The following is a 19958-nucleotide window of genomic DNA, read 5'->3' as shown; positions in this document are numbered from 1 at the left end:
CAGTGGCATTTAGTCAGTGTCAGATTGCCTTATGCAATCCCAAAGTCCAATCATAAGTCGCTGATCACTGCCATTATTTGGATTAAAAAAAAATTCAGTATATATACACACCATAATTTGTAGGTACTAAAACTTTCACCAAACCAATCAAGTACACTTATTGTTTTTTTTTTTTTTTTTTTTAAATCAAAGACATGTAGCAGAATACATTTTGGCCAAAATCTACAAGGGAAATTTGATTATTTTAAGTTTATTTATTGGATGTATTTTATAGCAGAAAGTAAAAAATATTGTTTTGGGGTTTTTTTTTTAAATTTTCAGTATTTTATCATTTATTTCGCAAAACATAAAAAATCTAATGGTGATCAAATACCACAAAAAGAATGGTCTATTTGTGTTAAATTTTGTTTGGGTACAGCGTTACATGACCGAAATTACCAGTTAAAGTAGCACAGTACAGTATAGAAAAAAAATGTCCTGTTCATGAAGGGGGTAAAACCTTTTCTCTGCTCAAGCGGTTATATTCAAAATAGCATATACTGAAGTAATATCATTTCTCTTCTTCCAGCATTAACTCCTTAGAAAATGTTGTTCTGTCAGGCAGAAACGTGAGATAAAGACCGGAAAAATAGTATTACTTTGTAAGTTTTTATCAGCTCTTGAAGAATTGTTTGGCTTGTCTCCATGGAAAAATGGAATTCTGAATCACTACAGACAGCTGCTATTGCTATATATCTGGCTAGACACTGTGGATAATACATAGGTCTGTAGAGACATACAGAAACAAGATGGTACATCGATCCTGCCTATTCGTCCTTGAGATACAAAAATATGTCTCATACCTCTAAAAGCTTATTCTGCTCCTTGGTAATCTTTTCCAGCACTTCAGCCTCTCTCAAGAGTCGACCCATTCTCCTGAATACGCAAAGTGACCGCACTCCAGAGTCTGATAATGGAAGAGCAGGTCTATAGGCTTCTATATCTGCAACAGTCCCTCTAATGGAGTCTATATTTTCCAGGATTACCTAAAAGGGAAAGACAATATGTGAAAAAGACCATTAAATACATTAGGAGGTTTATTCAATAAGAGCTTGCTGTAAAACAGCGCCCAAAGTCCACTCACAGTACATTAGGCACAAGAGATACCAAACTCACCTGGAGGCAAGTTGCCACCAGAGACCAATCTCTTTCCTTGGACCCCTTGGTGCCAAGTTCCAGTGTCCACTGCTACAAATCAACTATCATGAAGGAGGAAAAGCAGGACAGCCAAGACTCTGCATGGGCATCCATGTGAAATGGCTGTAGGCTATTTTTATAGCATTTACTAAGAATCCACAGTAAAGAGTCTTGAGTAAAGCCATAAGTGTCAGGTTTTCCATTTCTCTCAGCCTGAGAGTATGATAATTATATGAAAAGTGCAGTAACCAATACCAATGAATCCTATTACTGCTAACTGAAGCGAGACCTGTTAAAACTGACCTCCAGGCAAAAAGCTGAATACACAGATGAAATGCATACAAGAGTGATTGCCTTGAATCATTGCAATTACACAGCTCACATGAAAAATATTTCAATGCTTACAGAGGTGATCGAAGCCAGGAATAGGCTTCTCCCTGAGAGTCTGTAATAGTGATGCTGGGTGCAAAACAAGTCATATACATGCACACAATCAACATGCAGTCGTGCAGGTACTTTTAATCAGCATTTAAACCATTACATGTTCTATGCATTGTGAAAGACCAACTACCCAATGAATACCTGCCCTGGCACATCATAGCATTCACCTGTCACTCCAAGTAATAACAGAATCCAACTGCAATATTCTTGCACTGGCAAAACCTCCACTTTTATCACACGAGACACAGGAGGATATCAGGTGACGAAACGCGTTGGTTGTGGCCTAGTGGACGTGACATCGGGATGTTCCTCCCAGCTGTCGGCTGTGAGATCGCGGTGCAGGAGGAGGTTCGTCCCTTGGTTTTTTTCTCTCATGGATGTGTTATTATAAAGGCTGTCATTGCTGGTGTCGGCTAGACACCTTCCTTGTGAGTGTTATAACTTTACTAATAAAATTTTACTGATTTTAAACGTACTGCACCATCATATCTCTACTGATTCCTCGAGCTTTGCCCATGTTATTGGAAGACCATTTGCTACTTAGCTGTTCTATATGTGCTGCCTAGCTGTTCCATATGTGCTGATTGGATCACTATTGGTTGCTGTTCCTCTACTGGGATATCCTGCAGATTATCGCTCCCAGAGCAAAATGCTATTATGCTGGTTTATAATTTAATCAGCATATAGCTCTGGTGAGTGTATTCATTTCATCTTGTGTCGGATTTGCACATGGGTGTTTGTTTCAAGATTGACATTAAGTTGATATCGGATTATCACTGTTTATGGTGGCTGGACTTATGTTTATATTTAAGGACTTTGTTATTTCTGTTATTTATCCTTGCATTTTTTGTGAATAATTAGCGCACTCTTTATTTATACACAATTTCAACTTTTTTGGTTAGAGGTGCTGCTTATTATTTTATCTATCTTGTATTTTCTGTGGCGCTTCTTATATTTGTTACAGGAGGATATATCTTATATTCATCCCAATCTGCATAATAACACACCAATATTAATGTGAGCATTGCAGCATGAAATAAACTCATCATTTGACAGCGTCACAGCATAGAATTAATACATTACCAAAGCTATGTGGAAGTTGGGAGGAACAAATCCTATTGGAACCATACTGCCCAGGGGGTCACGGAGAAGCCGTAGGCGCGACCAGTTGATGAGCCCATATAGCCTTGGTACAAATCCCAGCGTCAGAGCGTCCTCTAGCCACTAGGGGAGCTTCTACTGCTCTTAACCGCACCTTCGCCTTATAAACCCTTTTTCTGGAAACAGTCCAATAGTGGGCGGCGCCACACCCACTACAGGAGGGGCTAGCAGAAGGGTTCGGCGAGGATAACAGTCATGTTCAACCACCATATTAGTTATCTGAAAAGTCACACTTTTGCTTCTTATCTACCCCAAAACCTCTCTTCATCTCCCCCAGACTTAAAGATTTCTAACTTAGATTTCCTTAAACAGGTTTTTATCTCCTAATGTGAGGTTACTAGATGTCATAAACATGGTTCATTCCATAAACAAGGTTTTATCTTGCTCTCAGCAGAATATCTTGTGACTCTGTTCCTTTGGCTAAAGAAATGACATTATCACTTCTCATGCCCATGGCATTTGAGCGACAATGCTTTATTGTACAAATTACCCAAGAAACAAAGGGTCCAAGGCCAACACATTTCATTAGGCATTACAGAGTCCTTTCTGCAAACCCTTGACCATTCTAACTAGTATAGCACTGACACTTCCGAACAGTGTTCCAGCTTGTCACTACCTCCCACTTCTCTCAAATTCCTATTGGCCCATTACTATGATGGGTTACCTCATTGGCCTGTAGAAATGTAACGGAAGTATGTAGGGGTGGGCAATTTTAAGAACAGGAGATGCCAAAAACTTTGTGTGCCAATAAAGCCAAGCAGGGAATAAGAGGCTGCATCGGGTATGGGCTGGCCCCATAGTGCTTTTACCTTGGATGGAGCTAGGGAACATCACTGCATATGCACACCGTTCAGTGGCCATCTTGGAGGTTGGCAAATTGACAATTTTATTTGACAAATTAAAATAAATATCTTTTAAAAATATTTGTCATCAGCTACAAATGTGGTATAGACGCAACTGAATAAGCATGAAAAAGACGAGCAGGTGGATAAACGCGTTTCACCCAGCTCCCTCAGGATCCACTTTGTTTCTCATCTTTTATAGTGTTGCAGCCAAAGGAACTTGATGTAGAAAGGTAAAAACAAAGGAATCAACGGTCCTGCAACAATCAAAAAAGCCAGGGAAGATGGGATACAGCAAAACCCAAGATGTAATAAACAGTAGACTAATACTATATAGATCAGAGTGGAGGTTGTAGCAATCTTGCACACAGAGATGGATGCAAACCTCCATTTTGGCAAAGGCCTCCATCTTGTATCATTTTCTACTCCCAAATCAGTCTCCCTCCTCCGATTTCCCCCCCCTCCCTCAGGAATGTGGTCTGTGTGTGTATGCCGAGTTCAAAAGGCAACAGGCCCCAGTGGGAGAGCTCCATGGTTATAAATCCCACCCTAGCTGGTGCCCAGATGTCTGTTAGCTTCTCAATCTGGGATATCGTAAAGCCATAAAACCAGTCCTTCACTGAGCTTCAGACATTCCAGGTAGTCGTAAAACGGACTCATAATTTTACATCTGGAGATATGGAAGACTTACATAAAAACCAGGCATATATTCAGACCGGTTACTTTAATACAAGTCGTCTGATATATTACACCCCCGAGCTGGAATACAGGAGAGCAGAAAATGATATCTCCTTAACCGTCCCAGCAGGTATGTCATATTTCATACCTAGACATTCGGCAGGTGATTCTGCATATTAATCTACTCGTGGATGGAATGTTCCAGGTATCCAGAGAAAGGTATTGCCCTGGTATCAACTTGCTAGGGATTTTGGTTCCAGCTTGGGTCCCCGCCCAACACCCTCCCCAAATGAGGCGATTGGTTCTCTGCTTCAAGGAGACACCCTGCTGAGTTCCTAGAAAAGCTGTTATGCTTGGAGCTAAGCTAAGAAAAGCTGAGTTGAGCTAAGTTGAAGAATTCTCCCTTTTAACATTGGAACCAACTTTTGGAGATAAAGGCCCTTTTGCTCAGGAAACTTGACCTGCTAAACCAAGGCTGATGGCAAGTACTTTATCTCTCTAAACTTCTTTCTGTTATCTCTGCTGTGTTATTGCTCTCTGTATATATATATATATACACTCTCCATCCAATCTGACAGAGCTTGAGCTATTTTGTAAAGAAGAAAATGTCCCTCTCTAGATATGCAAAGCTGGTTGAGACATCCCCAAAAAGACTTGCAGCTCTAATTGCAGCAAATGGTGATTCTTCAAAGTATTGACTCCGGGGGCTGAATACAAATGCACGCCACACTTTTCAGATATTTACAGTATTTGTAAAAATATTGAAAACCATTTATCTTTTTCCTTCCACTTCACAATTCTGTGCCACTTTGTGTTAGTCTATCACATAAAATCTCAAAAAAATAAATTTACGTTTTTGATATTAACATGACAAAATGTAGAAAATTTCAAGGGGTATGAATACTTTTTCAAGACACTAACTCAAGGGTTCCTCCACTTTTAAAAGGTTGAGAAATGGTAATATGAAGCATAACATTATACACTTTAAGAGATAAGGAGTTTAAGGTTAAATTGTTTTACATCAGACAAATGTGCTCTGTTTTTTTTTTTTTCATCAAGTAGAAGCACTTACCTGGCCATTCATGTGGTGCTCTTTAGGTGACATATCATCAATATCACTTGATGTCAAAATAGTTCTAATTGAACCCAGTCTCTTTTCCATCTTTTTGACTTCATTCTCAATAGTAACAACCTCCTAAAATTGGAGAAATAAATATTTTCATGGCAATTTTTACATCCAGATTATATTTGAACCCACACATGGTAGGTCCTAGAATAGCAGTTGTAGCTACATAGTCACCTTTCCTACCCTGAAATCTGCCATTGCCAAGTCTCACCATTCCCAGCAACATGTCTTATAACAGCAGCCGCCAAGTTATTGACTAACGTTCATAGGAAGCTTGTTAGAACTCATTACTTACTGAAATATTTTCTGAACTCTAGTGGTGTAGTACGCATCACTTAAAGTACTGTGTTACTCAAAGAAGCAGTACATTTGTTATGTTTTCGTGGGTAACGCTTAAGTTAGGTTTAACCCTTACTGGATGGTGGATTCCAACAACAAAACTGGAGAAAGTATAATTATATTGTGGCTATAAACCTAATAATGGTAAGACTAATTCAACCAGGAGACACAACATATGTCTCCATTATTTTTCCATACAGCCAAACACATTATGTGGCATTGGCTGAAATGATAATAAACACACACACAACCGCACATGTTCAGGGATGACAAAAGAGTGACAATCTTACATTTGCCAAATGTTGGATTTGTGGGAGAACATTGTAAATTCTTTGCTGAATATCCTTCACTTGGTTTTTTACTTCACTGAGGCTTTCTACAATCTTATCTGTCTCGCAGATGACAGAAAGTTCCCCGAGCTCAGAGCTGATGATGTCCAGGAGGAGGAGTTTTCCCTCAGAATCCTCCAGTGCGATCTGTTCAAAGAGAACAAGAAACGTATAGCAGGTTAGTATCTTCATGTGACCCTAAGCTAGATTTGAAAGGTGCCTTAGATGACAAAAGTGATGAAAAGAATGAGGAAGCATTGAGGTGACCAATGGTGACATCTTCTGATGATACTAGTTTGATAGCCAAGCTAATCCATTAATACATTCTAAGTCTATTACCTTGAGCTAATATGCACTTTGACTTTTCTGATCTGTATGCTTGCTCCAGTTTTGTGTCTGTTAGTACTTTAACCATTTGCCGCCCGCCCTATGGCTGAATGGCGGCCGGCAAATGTCATCAGCGTTCCGGGTGGATGCCATTTGGCGTCCTCCCGCACATGCGCCGATTGCGCTCCTGCAGAGCCGTGCAGCGGCGCGATCTGTCACCGGCCGTGTACCTTGGACATGGCCGATGACAGATCTGAGTATCGACCCCCGTTGCCAGTACCATGTGACCTGCTGTGACCAATCACAGCAGGTCACATGACAGTTGTATACAATGGATGGCTTCATTCATGCCATCCATTGTATACTAGTGTCTAGCTGTGAATGGTCACAGTTAATCACATGCACATGTCATGTGATTAGCTGTGGCCAAATCACAGCTAAGCACAAAACAAAAAAAAAACCCTGAATGAATCGATGTCATTCAGGTAAATGCTAGCTTATAGCAAAGTAATTCTTTGCTATAAGCAAATTGTGTAAAAAAAAAAAAAAAGAAAAAACTGACCACTTTCCCCAAAGTAGTACAATGTTACTATGGTAATATTGTACTACTTTGGTCATAGTGAAATATGAAAAAAAAATCTTAAAAAAAAGAATTTTTTTTTATAAAAAATAAAAAAAAATAAAAAAAAAATATATATTTTTTTCATACTGTCACCAGTCAGTGTCCCTGATCACCGCCATGCCAGTTATATGATAACGCTGTACTGCACTGGTGACAGTATGTAAAAAAATAAAATAAAATAGTGAAACTAATTGTTTTCATTTTTTCATTTTCCGAAAAATGACAAAAAAATACAACTTCAAAAAACTCGCCATGCCTCTTATGAAGTACGTCGGACTGTCTACTTTGCAAAAAGGGATAATTTGGGGGATATCTGTACTGTTCTGACATTTGGGGGATATCTGTACTGTTCTGACATTCTTGGACCTCAAGAAATTAGATTGGCTGTCAGTACTTCAGGATTGATCAATATTCAGATCTATACCATAGTTTGTGAACTCTATAACTTTCCTACAAACTAAAAAATACATCCTAATATGGGTTATTTTCACCAAAAACATGTAGCAGAATACATCTTGGCCTAAATTTATGAAGAACAATTATTTATTTGCAAACTTTTATAACAGAAACAAAAAAAAAAGTGTTTTTTTCAAAATTTTTGGTCTTTTTTTTGTTAATTTAGCAAAAAATAAAAACCCCAGCGATGATTAAATACCACCAAAAGAAAGCTGTAGTTGTGTGAAGAAAATGATAAAATTTTAGTTTGGGTACAATGTTGTATGACCGCGCAATTGTCATTCAAAGTGTGAGAGCGCTGAAACCTGAAAACTGGCCTGGGCAAGAAGATGTAAAATTGCCCGGTATTGAATTGGTTAAGCACTAGAGCTACAAAACAAAACCAAGGCAACTAGCATTTTCAGAAACAGGTCAGCAAAAGCAACAATACAGGATCCTTCATATCTTTTTTTTAGCTCTGATTCACAAATATACGGGATGAGAAAAGTAGCGATCCCTGTGCGTTTCCCACACTGCATCACAATTGCACTGTGTTCTGTGATCAACTGTGGGTGGCAACTGAAAGTTAACACCACCCCAAAAGCCACAAAAGTGTGTTTGCCTCAACCGGATCACATGGGTATAATTCAAATCAAATGGGCTCAAACAGCACCACACAGAATCGCATGTGATTCACATACGATCCATAGTGAACCTAAACTTAAAGAGTAAATGTACTTTTACAAAAAAAAGTAGTCCCCTCTGGGTGATCAATTTACATTGCAAGGATTCTGCTCTGAAGAAAAAACAGATTGTCCCATTATGTCTTTTGGATACGGATTCTGAATGAGGCTAATTCATTCTAATCAGTTGGCGTATTTTTTTATTCTGATGAGAAAATTTGCAGTGTCTGCAAAACTTTAGAAGTGTTTACCCTTAGCCCTGGTTCACACTGTTTCTGACTTTGAAATCGTGCAACTTCATTTGAAATTGCACAATTTCAAAGCAGCATGTCAGTGCGATTTCAGGTGCATCTTGGATGACATCTGCGTGACTTCATGCACTGATGTCTATCCAAGTCACACCTGAAATCACAAAAAATAGTGCAGGAACTTTTTTTTTTTAAATTGATGCTGCACCGCAAAAAGTCAGAGTCATACCAATAAGAATAGTTCCATTGCCGACAAATGGGTGCGACTTGTCATGCGATGTGAAACTGTTAAATCACATGACTAGTTGCACCATGTGTAAACCAGGGCTTAGGGAGTATCTCACCAAAAATGAAGACTGATGTCAACCATCCTCCAGGATGTAACAGAAGGTGAGCTAACTCTTAGGCCGGCCATACATGGGTCGATTTCCAAATGATTTTTCGTTCGAAAATCAGACCTAAGGATAAATCGGCTGATTTTTGCTCTGTTAGTGGGGCAATGGCACCGGCCGATTATTGTGGTTCCTCCCCATTTCATTTATCGAGCATGCTGGAAAATTCTTGAAAAACTACCAATTTTCGAAATCATTGGTGGCACCATCAGATTACAGAACGAACAATGTTTTACAAAAATCGTTCAGAATTTGACCCATGTATGGCCTGCTTTAGTCTATCACAGCTACATTAAGGACTTGGGTGGGTGCAGGAGGAGGGTATTTAATGAGAACCCAAATGGTATTGGACACAAGGGATGAAACCCTGCTTCCCCCACCCATTTGGGGTGCAATTATCCTTACCACCACCACCACAGAATTTTCAGTGAACAATCCTATTCCTGGAAATGCATCAGAATGAAAAGTTGACCAAGATTAAATGCTACCTTCAAGGACACTAAGCTAAAACTAAGCTCTCCCTTCCTGTACAAAGGGATATAGCCCACATGGGGAGGAACAATGACTTTCTGCTTTGTTCTTCCTCTAGGGTCCATCCTCCCAGGGCAGGACTTCTATTCCAGAAGTCTACTATGTTCCCAATGTACAGCTGTAGAAAGGAGCAGGTTCAGGTGTGATAAACAGAATGGGGAAAATCCTATCCCTTACTTCTGAGATATATGCAACATGCATATTGTTCTTACCACTAGAGCATTAAGGTGTTTACTTAGGACCCTGGCAGAACAATCCTTCAACTCTGCATTTATCAAGCCATCTGTATTCTGGATCCACAATTTTGTACTTTTCAAAGTGTCTTCATATTCTTCGAGCTTGCTAGTCGCCTGCCAAAAGAATACAAACTTTTAGGTGATAATTAAGCATTAATGCAACACTACATTGAGGTCAATACAATTCAACACTCATATCTGAGAATCAATTTACAGATTGCCGACACTCAAGTTTTGGACCTTGATATAATACACCATAGGTATGTTTTGATGAAGAAGAAGGAAAAAAAAAAAGAGTACCAAACATACATCCAAGTTGAGACTAAATCCGGTTATAGATGAATCGAATCTCGGCTGGATAATTGTATTCAAGTAGATTGATTGACATGGACACAACCAGGTGGTTGAAATTTTTAGCATGCAATTATTGCCAGCAGCGATAACCACTAGCAATAATCATTACATTCTACTGGCAGGGACGGCTCCCCGCACCCCCCTGCTAAGAGAACACTATGGCTCTATGGGAGGGATTCACCCATCAATACTGTGTTGATGGTGGAATCGAGTGAAGTTCTTTGGCTGCAGGAAAAGTCTATGGCCTGTCTAAGTCATCTATATGGTTATGGTTAGTGACGAAGGATCTCTTACATAATGGTTAAGGGATACTGCTTTTTGATCTCTGCCATACAGCACTATGTTACTACACATCTCTACCTGCATTTTGCAGCCCATTTCAAAAAACGCAGCGGATTGGAGCCTGCAGTACATCATGGAGTTCTCCCTGCTTAATGCAACCTGACAGAAGTGCCACAGTAAGGCCATAATGCTGCTTTTAAAATAGACAACTAAATGTTAGAGCTGGGGGTGAGGGTTGGTTGAGGTTAAAGAGCAATTTGAGACAACATGTGAAACCAATTCGTGAACTAATTATGCTAAAGAGCAAACAATGCAGCTGTGCTAAAATTCAAACATTTGCTGAATTTTTCTTAAAGTGACCCTGTCTTTACAGAGGCAAAACAAATAGAAATACCTGCAAAAAGAAAAGGCTCTATACTTACCTTTCCTGTAAAAACACCTCTAAGGGTTACTGGGAGTGTTTTTCCTAAAGTCTGTGTTCCCAATCACATTCCAATTCCTAAAGCAGGCCTAAATCTTATAGGTGGCTGTGACGGACTTGCCATTACCATTTTTATTTTACATACAGGTTTTTTTACATGCAAAACAAAGTAAGTTTGCAGTGGGTGTGGTTGGTAATGGCTCTTCTGCATGAAAGCCAGTGGTTATTGGATCATCAGATTATTGACAAAAGGGAGTGGGGTAGCCGGGTGTGCGACAGCAATGCCATGGTGAACTAGCACTCTCGGGATAATTTATGATGGCATTATTTAAAACAAGCACATTCAACAGATCTTTGCAAGACATGCACATTTCTACTTCCTACAAATGCACCGGACTACTGAACACCTTTCCCTTTCCTCATCTTCATAACATAAAGGGTGGTGTACTGTAGTTATGCACAGGAGAACTCAGGGAAGCCTAATAACAGTGCTTCCTGTGCAGCAGTAGCAGTGTTACCAGATCACTGTAGTAGGTTTGGAGCTCACTGCATTTCTGGCAGGATCACCAGACATTTTTCTGAATTTGAGGCATTTTTAAATCATCAGTAAATGTTCATGCATTGTATTTATTTTGCAATACAGGATTTCTTTTATGGCACCCAGACATACACTTTAACTACAATCTATGTGTGGAACCTCACTTGAAATGTTATCCCACTGCCAGCTGACACATTGTTCTGCCTCAACTAGGAGCTGCAACTTTGGATTTCACTTTCTGTGATACTACAACTGAAAAAATGACTTAACAGCCCATTCTGATCACAGGCAACAGATCTTGCTCTATTTTAGTGAGCTGACCTGGTCCTTCCTAAACAATATTTACAATGGGAAAAAATACATTTCCTACTGATACTAAGAGAGGTGATGGGTACAGTTTTCCGAGACTTGGCAAGGATGGTTTCAGAACAGGAACCATCTTTTTTTTAGAGTGGTAAAAGTCTACACTCATAGTGCATCTAAGCTCAAAACCAAAAATGTAATATATTGCAGCGTAGCAGTCGTTGGTGGTGTCTGCATTTGTTTTCTTATTTCACCATTTTCCCTTATTTTCCACCTGGTGATTCTGTCATTAACAAACGTTCTGTCCTGGGGTGACAAAGCTCACTCACCATACAGCATCTATAGAGAAGCAATGTTGTCACTATAGGGCAGGACTACAAATGTCAGGGAAGCAGAGGATGGGAGGTCCACAGGGAAGGGCAGAGGGGGGTCAGCAAGGCAAATAATAGGGTAAGCACTTTGTAAGGCAGTGTACAGGGGCTATTAATTTATAGGGCTGTGTTCAGGGGTCCACAGGGTGGAGGACAGGGGTCAGCAGAGCAGTGTACAGGAGTTAGCAGAGCTGAGGATATTGGTCAGCAGAGCTGAGGATATTGGTCAGCAGAGCTGAGGATATTGGTCAGCAGAGCTGAGGATATTGGTCAGCAGAGCTGAGGATATTGGTCAGCAGAGCTGAGGATAGGTTCCAGCAGGATAGAGAAAAAGGGTTAGCAGAGAGGAAGACAGGGGGTCACTGTTGGCAAGGCAGGGGTCACCTCTGGCAGGGCAGAGGGCAGGGGGTCACCCCTGGCACGGCAGAGTAGTTACGGGCAGGTGGCGGGTTAGGGCAGTATAGTGGCGGGGTTAGGGCAGTATAGTAGTGGGTTAGGGTAGTACAGTGGTAAGTTAGGGCAGTATAGTAGTAGGTTAGGGCAGTATAGTGGTGTGTTAGGGTAGTACAGTGGTGGTTAGGGCAGTATAGTGGTGTGTTAGGGTAGTACAGTGGTAATTAGGGCAGTATAGTGGTAAGGGTTAGGGTAGTACAGTGGTAAGGGCAGTATAGTGGTGGGTTATGGTAGTACAGTGGTAAGTTAGGGCAGTATAGTGGTGGGTTAGGGTAGTACAGTGGTAAGGGCAGTATAGTGGCGGGTTAGGGTAGTACAGTGGTGGGTTAGGGTAGTACAGTGGTACGTTAGGGCAGTATAGTAGTGGGTTACGGTAGTACAGTGGTAAGGGCAGTATAGTAGTGGGTTACGGTAGTACAGTGGTAAGGGCAGTATAGTGGTGGGTTATGGTAGTATAGTAGTAAGTTAGGGCAGTATAGTAGTGGAGTGGAGTGGATTAGGGTAGTACAGTGGTAAGTTAAGGCAGTATAGTGGAGGGTTAAGGCAGTACAGTGGTAAGTTAGGGCAGTATAGTGGTGGGTTAGGACAGTATAGTAGTAGGTTAGGGCAGTATAGTGGTGGGTTACAGGAGTACAGTGGTAAGTTAGGGCAGTATAGTGGTGGGTTAGGACAGTATAGTAGTAGGTTAGGGCAGTATAGTGGTGGGTTACAGTAGTACAGTGGTAAGTTAGGGCAGTATAGTGGTGGGTTAGGACAGTTTGTAGTGACCGTGGGCTCAGTCACTTACCCCATTGCTGGTGAAGACGACTCCCTGGGCTGCTGTGTCAACTCCTCCTTTCTCTCCTTCAGCTGCGGAATCAGCCTGAGTGCAGGAGTCTGTGGGAGGAGTGAAGGAGGCCACCACACCCCTGGCCTCGCCCACCAACTCCAGCTGCCTTGGGAGATATTACAGATCCCCGATGGACAACCTCACCTAATTGGATGGCAGGGAAGTGTTATAGAAAGCCCCCCCCACCTGGAACATCAACTTAGCCTGGCAGTATATTTAGTAGCTTAAGAGAAGCAAGGACAGAGAAAATGTTGCTGTCTGTATGGCTCAATGGCCAGGCACAGGGTGAAAGGGGGCACTGTTTGGCTTTGAGGGGGGTCCCAGCTAAAAACTGGGGGGGGGGGGGCACAGCCCACCCCCGCACCAATCTAGATGCGGCCATGTTCTTTCCTCTTTTCTATAACAGAGGGAAGGGGTTCTGTAGTCCTCGAAGACAACTTGGAATAACATAACTAATAAGACTGCAGCCGAGGCAGAGAACACAAAGCAGTTAATTTCTAGAAGGATTTCTAGCAGAATCAACACGTTTTTTGCAGTTATCAAAAAAACAAACTACATTTAATAGTCCACGATGAAACTAAGAAGAAAAGTTAATTGTTTGGGTTTACATACACAAGGTTTTAAAGCTAATGGTTGCAACTGTGGTAGGCAAGGGACAGGTACATTTGAATTTCAACATAACTAGACAAACTAGATTTTATCCTACTAAGAATGGATTTTTCTAGTAAAATCTGTACTATAAATAACAATAATGCTGGTCTTAGAAGAGCAATACAAATACAGCACAGCCATATCACTCACCTTGTTCAGGTCAGCAGTTCTACGTTCAGCAAGGCAGGTGACTTGCTGGTAATAGTTGAATGGTTCAGTCAGTTTATCCATCCACTCCTGAGCAAGGTTAGGGTCCTCTTCTGCCATGTCCTGAACTTCTGACTCCAGTGCATGCAGCTTTGAGTGCCAACTATCCACTTCATCCCAGACGTTCTGCAAAAGGGGAGGCATAAAACATTAGATCATCTCTTCATGTTAACGCTTTGGCCCTTTGAACATGCCTTATCTTTGGTGGCTCTTCCTTGGACATTAACAACCTCTTAACAAGGTATACATATATTTCTGGGCATTGCATGCTGAGCTCACATTCATACACCACCAAGGTGAGGGGCTACCCTGCCCAACTGGCACAAAGCATATTAAACTTTTTTTTTGAAGATACAAGTATACTGCTGTGGTGCAGGAAGCCAGTGACAGATGGATCATGTCTTACCTTCTGAAGTTCTTTAGCCTGGAAGATATTTTCAGTTTTTACGGTTAACTGAGTCTCAATGTTTTTAAGCCCGGCTGTAATTTCATTCACTCTTTTGGCCATAATAGTTTGTGGAGAGCACTGCTCAATCTCATTTCTGACCTAAAATGAAAACATACAAAACAGAGAGTTCAGATAGTTTATTGTGCATATTTGGTGGTCAGTGGTGGACAAACAAGTCAGATTACGTCAGCCCATAGACCAACACTTTTGATCCTGAGAGTGACTGGCAGGGATACTGTAGATATGCTCAATCTTTCACATCTTAAACCAGAGATGGGATCACCAATACATTTATTTGCTGGTGGTGCACATATGGTACCTTTGTACCTTCTGCAGGAAGATTTTCAGTAAATTGACTGAGGCACTTAATAGAACTCTCTAACAGCGCTGGGACACCCCTGGTAATCTCAAGCATGACTCCAAATAGTTTTTTTTTTTTCAAATTGTCAACGCCAGACTAACGACACTAAAGTCACAAGGAGAGAACAAAGCCCTTTTTACCACAAATTATTCCACAGTATTGTGGGTAGCATTACCACAGTCTGTACACAAACCATGTTTCTACAAGTCATCCTTTGAGACTATGGTAGGCCAATAACAGATGTGGGACAGGAACAATTCTCCAAAGAGTGCGCCCAAAGTGAATATGTAGACACAGGTTACAAACCATTGATTATAAATGCATGCTCTCTTTTAACTTGAGTTCTTCTTTTAAAGACAACTGTGCTTTTAGTACAGTAATTCTTTACCTGACTACTTCCCTCTCCTCCACCCCAGCCTGTTCCGAAAGGTTTTCTACCCACGTGTCCTCCCTTCTGCCAGATCTTCACGTTAATGCTTAGTTCACCCTTACAAAAAACTGGCTATGCAAGGGGTGCCAGTGGATAAAACAAACTGTGCAGCTTTGACCAAAGTTAAACAATGCCCATTTCCATACCTCCTGAAGCCAGGCTGAAAACTCCCAGAGATGGCATCATCCCATCCTGCCTTGTTGAAGAATGTTGCTCTTGTGATCATGGGGGTGAGTAATGACTGGAAGTGTCTTAGCAACATCTTAGCAACAAGGAGGGACAGGATAATACCACCTTTGGAAGTTTTTCTGGACTGGTTTTAGGAGGTAAGTAAATGGCCTACACCTATAGCAAATGATTTAACTTTGGTCAAAGCTGCACATTTTGTTTTATCTACCTGCGAGGCAGTTTTTTTGTGTAAAAATGAACTAACCCTTTAAGTTCTTTCAACACATGCACATTTGCCCATGTTCTGTCACTCTACGAACACCTCACTGTTGATCCTGCCAGAAATCCTGAAGCGGCTAACTTCCTGTTTCATCTGACAAAACCGTGCTTCTGCTGCATTAAAATCCCAAACAGTATTTCCAGTCCTTCCTTTTCACCTGTTGGACTATAGAAATTCCCCCCTTTATATTATGGCGATGACGAATCAGACATCTCTGACAAAAGTCATTTGAGATTTCAGTACAGCAGAGGAGGCATTGTCAGCTCGCTACAGCAAGACAGGAGTATACTAGAGTTCTGGTAGATCAACAGGTATTTTCTGTACTTTCAGCAATGTTTAAAATACAGAATAAACTCTATTGCAGAGATGTCCTATATATGTTTTTTTTCCAGGATGACAGAAATGGAAAGAAATCACAATAGCTTTTTTATTTGCACAAGACTTTACGCTGATAACTGCGAACAAGAAAAAAAAATATTTTTTTTTTAGAAAAAAGGAGCACCTTCTACACACACATTTTATATATACATACATACACACACACACACATATACATATCTCTCTCTCTCTCTCTCTCTCTCTCTCTCTCTCTCTCTCTATATATATATATATATATATATACATACACACACACACATACACACACACACACACATATATACATATACACACACACACGTACAAACACACACATACACAGCGGGAAAAATGATTATGGAACACGTTACCATTTTTTTTTTTAAGTAAATATATTTCTAAAGGTGCTATTGACATGAAATTTTCACCATGTCGGTAAAAGCCCATGCAATCCATACATACAAAGAAACCAAATCAAATAAGTTCAGAAATAAACTTATGTGTAATAAAATGGAATGACACAGAAAAAAAAGTATTGAACACACTAACTGAAATGTATTTAATACTTCATACAAAATCCTTTGTTGGGAAAGACAGCTTCAAGACACCGTCTGTATGGAGAAACTAGTTGCATGCATTGCTCAGTCTTCAAATCTGGATGGTTCCGTGGACCTTTCTATGAACTATAATCTTGAGTTCTTTCCATCGATTTTCTACTGGATTCAAATCAGATGATTGGCTGGGTCATTCTAGTAGTTTCATTTTCTTTCATTGAACCCAATTGAAAGCTTCCTTGGCTTTGTATTTGGGATAATTGTCTTGCTGAAATGTCCACCCTCGTTCAATACTTATTTTACCCGCTGTATGTGTATGTATATACACACATACATCAAACTATATCTATCTACCCACACACACATACATACACACACATGTTGTAAGACAATCTACCTTCTCTTCCGTCTCATGGAGGAACTCTTGGCACTCTTTAGCGTGTGACTGAAGTTCTCCAGGAACCATTTCTGCATATTGGTCTTGCAGCTTCTCCATAATAACGTGGGCCTTTTCCTTTTCTGAACTGACCAACCTGAGAAGTTCCTGAAATAAGGTAACACATTACAGAAATTAGTTCCAAACCCTCAGCTTTTTCCCACATGACTTATTTTGAACCTTGACCGATCACTAGCAATAGGAAAAAATTCAATCTCCCCTAACAAAAAAAAAATAATGTGTGGGTAAGACAGTTCACTGTTGCATTTACCTGAGCTGAAGCACCATTTAAAGAGAATAAGAAACACAACGGTGATCCAATCATCAGGCAGCTCAGAGACTGCAGTGTCATCTTTCACATAATTAGAGCGATCAGTACGGCTTTTCATTCAGCGAGAAGAATAAACGCTGCTGAAAGCTGACTTAAGTAAGTGTTCTGCTGTCAGCCCTGCACACAATCTAATGCCTGTGCTCTGGCTAGAAGTCCCATTCCACAGCGGGCGTTATTTAAATATAAACAAACCGGTACATTTGCCATCCGGTGCTTTTCAGACCTTAGTGAATATGAATCTTTGGTCTGTCTGAGTTTTGTATCTTTGAACAGGTTTGGCTCTAGGCCAATGTACCAGATGACTACGAATGAATGAGAAGGAATGCGTATTGATAACACTCCCTTGTGAACATAATTGTTCATGTCTGCGGTAACACTTGAGAAAGCACCAGTGCTTGGGACAATACTGGCTGAGCACAGCCCACACAGTTAAAGGATCATTCCACCTAAAACTCGGATTTCAGTTTTGGGTAGATCCTGGTAGACTGAATCTTCAACTGGTGTCCTAAAGGGACCTTACCACCACCTGTTATGCTGCCAAACACAGGCAGGGAATTCAATTAGGAATCCTTTCAGAAACCCTGACTGTTGCAGTGATTTCACCCTGAACTGCATTCAGACTCGATCACCGTGGGTGAATGCTGGCTGTGTACAAGTACACATGAATAGCTGAAGCCGTGGGCAACCTGTCATTGATGTGTACAGGCTCCACAGTCACTGCTATCCATATGCAGCTGTCAAACTCATCAGTAGACTCCTGCTGCTGGGATTTGCATCATGGACAAATGCTCACGCAAATGGAGCCTTACACCCAAGTCACACTGATCCCATCTTTGAAATCGTGAGACTTACAGTGAAGTCGCACGATTTCAAAGTCAGGTGAGATGCCGATTTGAGGCGCAATCTGCAAGACATCCGACACATATCTATGCAAATTGCACCAAAAGTAGTGCATGTATTACTTTAGATATCGGTGCAGCTCAGACCAAGTCGGAACCACACCAATATGACCTCTGTAATTGCAGACAATAGGGTGCGACTTACCATGCGATTTGCAAGTTGTTTTGCATGCAAATTGCATGCCAAGTCACAACCAGTGTGACCAGGGACTTAAAGTCATACTAAACACACACTGTTTAATTTACATCTTCCCTTCTCTTTTTTTATGTAGGATGATAAAACTAATTTCCCCTAATCAATATACAGCTGTCACATAGCCCAGCTCTTTCCCAACCTCTCAGCAGGGAAACAGTGGCAGGAGGCGCTTCCAGTCCTCTGCTACTAGTTACATGTTCAAAATAAAAATTAAAAAACAGCCTTTGGGGTACAGAGTAAAAATAAATATCAATAACCGGTTTTAAAATTTCATACAAATATATATTTAAAATTAGATCTTCATTTTTTAGGCAACAAGGTGTGGTAAGATTTCTGCCAATCACAGGCAGTGTCACGCCCCTCCAGCCTGTGTCTTAGAATAAAAGGGGGTGATGCCTCCATCAAGCAGGATGTAATTTCCCACCCTAATTGTGTGCATCTGGTTAGTGGGCATGGAGGAGGGAGGGAGGGAATTGGCTGTCATTTACTACTGTAAATGCCCACATGCATGACTATAGAGCTGTGGCGAGTCCCGCTGTCAGATTACAATGTCTCAGGGGTAAGATTCCTACATCCACCTTGTTTTTTTGTTCATCCTGCTGCCTGGAAAAAAAGAAAAAGACAAGAACTATGTGTTTATGACCAGCTTTACTTGAGTAGTTGAGGTCTGGGCTGGAGAAACATTGTCACATGCTCCCACAAAGCAAACACCATGTAGAAGAGAGAATAATTGGACAGCTGTGAGTTCTAATGGAAAATCAGAATGGTTGGCCGCACAAACAGCAATGTGATGGATGAAATCCTTTATTGGAATCCTTTACATGCAATATGATAAGAACATGACAGCTCCAAGACAGCACAGAGGAGCAGTACTACTGCATATTACATATAAAGGATTCAAATACAGGATTTCATCCAACAAATTGCTGTTTGTGCGGCCAACCATTCTGTTTTTCCATTGCACCTGTGATCACGGATCGGGCCAGCACCTGCGTGTCTGTGGAGGGGTTATGCAGATTCGGCACTCGCCTGAAGCGGATATTTTGCGCTTTCGGATGTGAGTTGTAGAAGTGTTTCAGATGTTTTGAGTGCAAAAAAAAAAAAAAAAAAAAAAAAGATGGGCACAGAGGAGAGTGAAAACTAAACACACTACACCACCCTCAACGATGTACCCACAACAGTCTGAATGTAAAGGTAAATCTAAACCACAATGCACGTTGGCTCAGGTCCCCTTTTGTTAATCTACTACCAGCAGCTAATAAAGCTTGAGCTCTTTTTGGTATGTTAAATATATATTACTTGAAAGTGTTATGTTGTATCTCTGAGGACTACAGACTCAATCGCCTATGTTATGGATAGTAGGAGAGGGGCTGGGTTCTGTAATCCTATCTTGCTTCTGTTGTCCTGATAGAGAAGGGTGAGTGAGCGTCGTCACACCTGGACAGGAATTGTGTGAAAATTAAAGGAAAAAAGCTTGCTGAAATGTTCTTAGCCTGAAAAAAAAAAAAATACAGCCACCACCA

At 40.8% G+C, this 19958-nt stretch overlaps 1 protein-coding gene across 1 annotated transcript in view; it reads right to left on the bottom strand.

Moving 5' to 3' along the window:
• The window catches only part of SYNE2 (spectrin repeat containing nuclear envelope protein 2), a 503718-nt gene that overhangs the window by 211535 nt on the left and 272225 nt on the right, over positions 1–19958 (bottom strand). The window contains 7 exon segments of the mRNA XM_089687495.1: positions 843–1025; positions 5371–5493; positions 6054–6239; positions 9543–9680; positions 13919–14101; positions 14382–14522; positions 16971–17117. Of these exon segments, the coding sequence (XP_089543621.1) occupies positions 843–1025; positions 5371–5493; positions 6054–6239; positions 9543–9680; positions 13919–14101; positions 14382–14522; positions 16971–17117 (1101 nt within the window).

This window comes from Staurois parvus, unplaced genomic scaffold (genome assembly GCF_062004578.1).
Source record: "Staurois parvus isolate SC_StPar_1 unplaced genomic scaffold, SC_StPar_1.0 ptg000426l, whole genome shotgun sequence".
NCBI classification, from domain to species: domain Eukaryota; kingdom Metazoa; phylum Chordata; class Amphibia; order Anura; family Ranidae; genus Staurois; species Staurois parvus.
The sequence above is the reverse complement of the archived record's forward strand: the minus strand, read 5'-3'. Positions and strand labels throughout refer to the sequence as shown.